Here is a 6,751-nt window from a genome sequence, read left to right as displayed (position 1 = left end):
GGCCTGCTAGTGCAAGGCTCACTTTCCAGGACGACCTGCTAGTGCAAGGCTCACTTTCCAGGATGGCCTGCTAGTGCAAGGCTCACTTTCCAGGATGGCCTGCTAGTGCAAGGCTTACTCTCTCCACTTGCACACTCCAGGATGAATGGTCCTGAACAGAGTTCAGATAGTTCTTTCTAAAGTCACCTTAGCCTAATCTAGGAAATCCTCACAGGTGCCCAGAGGCTAAGACGCCCCCCACAGGTGTGCCTAGAGACTCATTTCCCAGGTGATTTGAAAGCCAGCAAAACTGACCACCACACAGATCAACAAAGAAAACTGTGAACGTCTCAATAACTGTAGAAAGTCATTTGGTGAAATGATTTGGTAAAACCCAACACCCTTTCATAGCCAACCAACTAAATGTGAACAGAACTTTCTTAAGAGAATATCTACTGTAGGAAGCCAACTCTAAGATGGCGCCGGTTTCCGGTGTGCCATTGTCATAAACAACACTACTGTGCAGGCGTAAGCCCGAGTCTGGCACCAACCCCTCACGAGTGAGTACATGCTAATTAGGTGACGGCGGTTCAACCTATCCCAGGAGGACACGAAGCCTTTCCCTGTGCTGGGGTGCATATAAGCAGACCCCTGGTTGCCCGGGGTCCCCGTAGCAGCATCAAGGCGTTCCTGCAATAAAGGCTGTTGAGAAGAATCCAACCGTGTTGTGTCTTCCTTGCCAGCCAAGGAACAACAGATAAACGCCATATCTACTACAAAGTATGTGCCTTGTCCCTTTAAATCAGGAGCAGGATGGAAGGCACACCAGCACGGCTTCTGTTGTGCTGTAGAATTGCAGTGTACTGGAGCAACTAGATGCCTAAGAACAAGGTATTAGACTGGGCTGTAGAAACTTCCAAACTGTTATTATTCTTAGAAAGAATTACTGTCACAAAATACACAGAAACAATTTGAATAGAAAAAGAATTTAGTTGGTTGCTAATGTCACAGCAGCAAACAACAAATGTGCCCTTAGAGTCAGGGCATGGTGGTGCACACCTTTATGATCACAGCACTCTGGAGACAGAGGCAGAATCTCTGTGACTCCAAGACCAGCCTGATCTACATATCAAGTTCCAGGCTAACCGGGGCTATGCAGTGACTTAACAAAACAAAACAAGCCTCATAGAAATGTTATAAAGAGACACAGAGCCATTTTAAAAGGCAAATTTCTGAATGGGAATCATCGGTACCACAGATCGGTCCATTCTTCCTCATTGATGCAACTCAATGCATTTCACCCTCAAAGCTCCACAGTTTTGAAAGAAAGTTGGTATTGTAATCCCTAAGTGACACAGAGCTGGTGGCAATGAGAAGCTGGTAGAGTATTATCACAAAGGGAGGGGACTAGTCTTTCCCCAGTCGATAAGCCTTCCTGTGAAGCTCCATGGACTAAAGTATGTGGTGGGTACACAGTGAAAGACAAAAGAGGAAAGAAGAGACCCACAGCAGGTCTGAGTGTGTAGAGTTTAATGGAACAAAGCATGGTGTTCAGTCAATAAAGACAGCGTGCTGGATGGTTTGATGTCAACTCGACACAGGCTGGAACCTCTGAGAGGAGGGAATCATGAGATCCAGCTGTAGGCAAGCCGGTGGGCAATTTCTTAATCAGTGATTGATAGGGAGGGCCCAGCCCATTGTGCATGGTACCATCCCTCAACTGGTGGTCCTGGAGTCTATAAGAAAGCAGGCTGACATTCATTCTACAGTCTTCCCAAGGTGTCCCTAGTCTCTCCCAGGTCCCTGTGGTTTTCTCACATAGGTGTCTTCTCAGTTCTGTCAAATTCCTGATGTTCTGCAATACTCAGAAAATTCTTTGAATGGCAGACGTTCTTTTGTCTGTTTCTACAATGTGAAGCTTTAGAACCAAATTGTTAGACAGCATCAGGATTGCAGATGATCTCAAGTAGATTTCGTTAGATTTCAGAGCACAGCATCACTCTAAAGGAGTCTGTCTTATAAATACATAGTTACTGTTTAAGATGTACACTTTGCTATAGTTACAGAATCATTGTGAATTTCAAAGCTAGCAACCTACATGGTGCACCAGGTTGACTTGAATAAATCTGGCAACCAGGTTTGCCAGCATGCAGAAACTAACTCCTCTCTCACATAAAGGCTTATAAAATTGGCGTGTTGTATGGAAATGGAAAGGCAGGTAGATAAGAAGACATTTCTGTCAGTTTTCAAGAACATGGCTGTTTATCTTTATTTTTTATTTAGTTTTTATTTTTATTATTATTATTATTTTTTTTTTTTTTGGTTTTTTGAGACAGGGTTTCTCTGTGTAGCCTTGGCTGTCCTGGAACTCACTCTGTAGACAGGCTGGCCTCGAACTCAGAAATCCACCTGCCTCTGCCTCCCGAGTGCTGGGATTAAAGGCGTGCGCCACCACGCCCGGCTCTTCTGTTTATCTTTAAGAAAGATAAAATATATATCCAAAAAGAAAGCAGGCTGAGCAAGCCACAGGTAAGCAGCATCCCTCCATGGCCTCTGCATCAGTTCCTGCCTCCAGGTTCCTGTCCTGTCTGAGTTCCTGTCCTGACTTCAGTGACAAACAGGAATGAGGAAGCATAATCTGAATAAACCCTTTCCTCCCAGGGTTCCCAGGTCATGGTGTTTCATCACAGCAATAGTAAACCCTACTCAGAGAGCCAGGGAGATGGTAAAAGTGCTGCTGAAAGCTGATGACCCAAGTTCAATCCCCAGATCCCACAGTGGAAGGAGAGGAACAACTGCTCAAGGCTGTCTCTGGTGTCTACATGTGCACTGCAGCACATTAGTTTGTGTATACATATATAAATATATGTGTGTGCATTGATGTGTGTATATGTATGTATACATAGACGTATACATATATACATGTATACACACATATACAATGATAGTAAGTAATCATTTTTCATAATCAGTGAGGAAAAGATAAAATATCATAAATACCAGCCATTTAGCATCATGCATAGAGGAAGAGATAAGCCTTTCTTTTGATCAGTATACAGATGGATGAAAACCCAAAATATAAGATGTTAAACTATAGTTGTAAGGGAGACCTTTTGTATCATTAAAACAGGAATGGAAACAATATACACACAAGCTTAAACTTCTGAAGAGTAATAAATCAAAATGGAAGTAAAAGCCATGTTAAAGATATACCAAAGCAGAATGAAGAAGCACTTCTAGTACACAGTCGGTGAAGAACAAGGGGTGCAGAAATCAGACAGGACTTTTAGAGGTGAGTGACAGAGTAAACATAGCCAGAAAATGGCGCAGATGAGAATTCCAGCCAGTGACACCATCATACCATCAAAATGAAACATACTAAATATATTACGTGAAAATGTCTTTTGATTGGTTTAAAAAATTAGGAATCCTCAAAGCTATGGAGAAATGTTATATATATGAATGAAAATACTGATGAGAACAGAAACACACAGGAATACTGGACACATGAGAACAGAAGCAGGAATACTGCAAACATTAGCACCAAGATACTCCAGCAGGCATGGCCAACCTGAGGTGTACAGACAATGTGTGTCCCAGGTCACCTCTGAGTGCAGCCCAGCATATTTACAAGTCATGTGATATCAAAGGCTAGGCCATACCTGGGGCAAGTCCATTTCAGCAGGAAGATATACAGGCATATGAGCATATGGACAAGAATACACACTTGTAGCTCTGATAATTATAGCAAAGAATCCCAGAAGCCCCTAAACACTTTTCAGGAAAGACAAAAAAAAAAAAAGCAAACTGGTACATTTCCCTTGGTAGACAACTCTCTCACCATTAAGATGGACCAGGCAAACATAGGATCAGCTAATTAAAAACTAGCGGCCGGGCATGGTGGTACACGCCTTTAATCCCAGCACTCGGGAGGCAGAGGCAGGCCTGAGTTTCTGAATTCGAGGCCAGCCTGGTCTACAGAGTGAGTTCCAGGACAGCCAGGGCTACACAGAGAAACCCTGTCTTGAAAAAACCAAAATAAATAAATAATAAATAATAAAAAAATAAAAAAATAAAAGCTAGCAAGAGTAACTGGCAATAGGACAAGTGCCTTCTTATACCATTACTACAAATGCTAAAGCATATAAAACTATTGTCTGTTTCAAAAGCATAAGCCCTGGGTTGAAAGGCAAACATCACATCAAACATTTGGTTGATGGTGACCTCAGAGGGAAAGGGAGGGGAGAAAGGGCAGACAAAGGCGCTTTATCTGTAAAATAAGTAAGGTGAAATTTACTTGGTAGGTACATGTAGAGTTGATATTGTGCACATTCCTAAGCACCTGAAACATTTCATTACTCAACATTCTTAAAGTATGGAGGCACTTCAGAAAATGGATGCAGAAAATACAGGTTACTATTTGTTAAGAGCAAAGGGAAGAAGACATAATGTTATCCTTAAATTTTAAATGGGAAAGCATACTGATTTCACAATGCATGCCCACATGCGCGCACACACACATACACACAGAGACAGAGATGTGGTGGGGGTACAGAAGAAAACAAGTAAGGAAATCAAGTCAAGAGTGCTCTGAAGCAGCTGGGTTATTAGTCTGCCCTCGGTGGCACACCTGGACTACTTAGCCAGCACTGTTTGCATCAGGAACTTGCTGAGTTCCCTTTCCCAGGCTCACTTTGCAGCTGGAATCTCTATAAAACCTGACTCGATCATTACAGGGGCAGTGAGAGCTGTGTGAAAGCAGCTGACTATGGCAATGTCCACTCCACCTTGGGCACTGGCACTCACTACTCCCAGCTCCTGTAAGGAACTTCACACCTGGGTTTCCCTGTGCCCACGAAGAAGAGGAGACTTCAGGAAAAAGTCACACTTGGCTGTGTGTGCAGCTGCCTTACCTGAATCGTTTCCTCCAGCCGGTAGCACTCAAGGACCTGCAGTGTCTGTATGACTTGGTCAGGACTGAACTGGCACAGCAGCTCAATGAACTGCTCTGTAATGTGAGGCGGGATCTGCAGCAACTCCTGATTGACATGAACACCTTCCCTGAAAGCAAAAGGAAACAGAATAAAGCCCTGCTGAGCACACCTATAAATAAAGGGTACAGGTACAGGCACATCATGCTGAAACAAGACCACCTTGAAGAGATAAAAGTGCCAATTGTGTTTTGAGTACTCAACTGAACTATACCATACATCAGAGGCATGGAATAGGTCTCAGATCACATGGAATAATAAGCAGAAGTTATACTTTGTCCTAAAAGAAGTAAGACCTAACTGAGTTTAAACAACGAGGACGATGAGTTGCTATAGTAACGAATGACCTCTAGTCTTAGCAAGAGCCCTGGGCATGCTTCCCCTTCCAGCTCCAATGACACCACTCACTGGCTACTTTTTCATTAATTTAACAGTCTTTTGGGAAGTCAACTGAGAAAATGCCTCTACCAGACTGGCCTGGTCATTTTCTTGAATAATGATTAATGTGGTAGGCCCATCCCATGGGGGCAGTGTCACCCTTGATCATACAAAGCAAGCTGGCACTCTGCAAGGCTGCCTGACTCCTACTACATTCTGCATCTCAGGTAAGTGTAGCTCCCACCCCTCATCACAAAAGCTTCATAACAAATGGAGACACCAGAGAAAAACCACAAATGGACACAATGCAGAGACCAAAAGATGGTAGGGATCCCAGCCCCAATGGATTCATTTACACTCCTGCATTGATAGCTCAGGAAAACAAGACACTGTAAGTGACAACTGCTGGAGGAGTATTGTGTGTGGGTTCAAGCATCAAGAGTTCCTCTGCCTCGAAGTTTACCTGCAGGAGGCTCATTGGTTCTCACTATGAAGGACACTGAAAACTCCCCTCTTGTTGAAAGCAGGAGGGGAGAGAAGCAGATGCTTCCAAATGTACACAGTTCGCTCTTCTCAACAGGCCGACCACGATGGACAGGACTACATCACACTCACTGCCTCATGACATGTGAGTCCTAATACCTCAAGCTGTGAGACAGAAGTGTCTGCAGCTGAAGTTCTCATTTGTTAACACTGCTAGCAAACTGGCACACTGCTACTGAGGGTTCCCCAGTGCCCAATGGATGCCAAGAAGCACAACAGCCAATCCAGCCTTCCTGTCTCAAGGATGGTTCTAGGAAGGCTGACACTCTGAAGATGCTGAGGACAGAAGCTCAGAGGCTAAAAGCGAAATGACAATCACACTCCCACCAACAGGCCATTTCACAGAAACAAGGTAACAGGATAGGGAAACCAGTGTCTTGAACTTTCCTCAAGAAGCAGTCTCTAGGGAAATGCACGGGAAGGGGGCCTGGGGACTGGGAGCTGGGGGCTGGGGAAAGATTCCAGTCTGAGACACTACAGCAAACAGTAAACACAGACTCTTATCCAGATGAACATAAAACCCCAAATTTGAAAGTCTATTTACTCCAGTTTCTTTTGCATAGAGATGTCTAGCTTTCACCCCCAAAATGATAAGACATATTAGGAGACAATGTGGTTTGAAAAGATACAGCAAGCAGCAGAAGCAGACAACAGAGATGCTGGGGTGTGAACTAACACACACACTGATGCTGGGTTGTGAACTAACACACACACTGATGCTGGGGTGTGAACTAACACACACACAGATGCTGGGGTGTGAACTAACACATACACACTGATGCTGGGGTGTGAACTAACACACACATACACACTGATGCTGGGGTGTGAACTAACACACACACTGATGCTGGGGTGTGAAC

The 6,751-nt window shown here is 44.0% G+C and overlaps 1 protein-coding gene across 5 annotated transcripts in view; it reads right to left on the bottom strand.

The window, feature by feature from the left end:
- Vps8 (VPS8 subunit of CORVET complex) overlaps positions 1-6,751 on the bottom strand; it is a 212,540-nt gene that overhangs the window by 78,913 nt on the left and 126,876 nt on the right. For all 5 annotated transcript variants that reach the window (XM_029470466.1, XM_021184755.2, XM_029470467.1 and 2 more), the window contains one exon: positions 4,893-5,040. In XM_029470466.1, coding sequence (XP_029326326.1) covers positions 4,893-5,040 — 148 coding nt within the window. The remainder of the gene's footprint in view (positions 1-4,892; positions 5,041-6,751) is intronic.

The sequence above is a fragment of the Mus caroli genome, chromosome 16 (assembly GCF_900094665.2).
Source record: "Mus caroli chromosome 16, CAROLI_EIJ_v1.1, whole genome shotgun sequence".
Taxonomy (NCBI): domain Eukaryota; kingdom Metazoa; phylum Chordata; class Mammalia; order Rodentia; family Muridae; genus Mus; species Mus caroli.
This window is presented reverse-complemented; position numbering and strand designations above follow the sequence as displayed.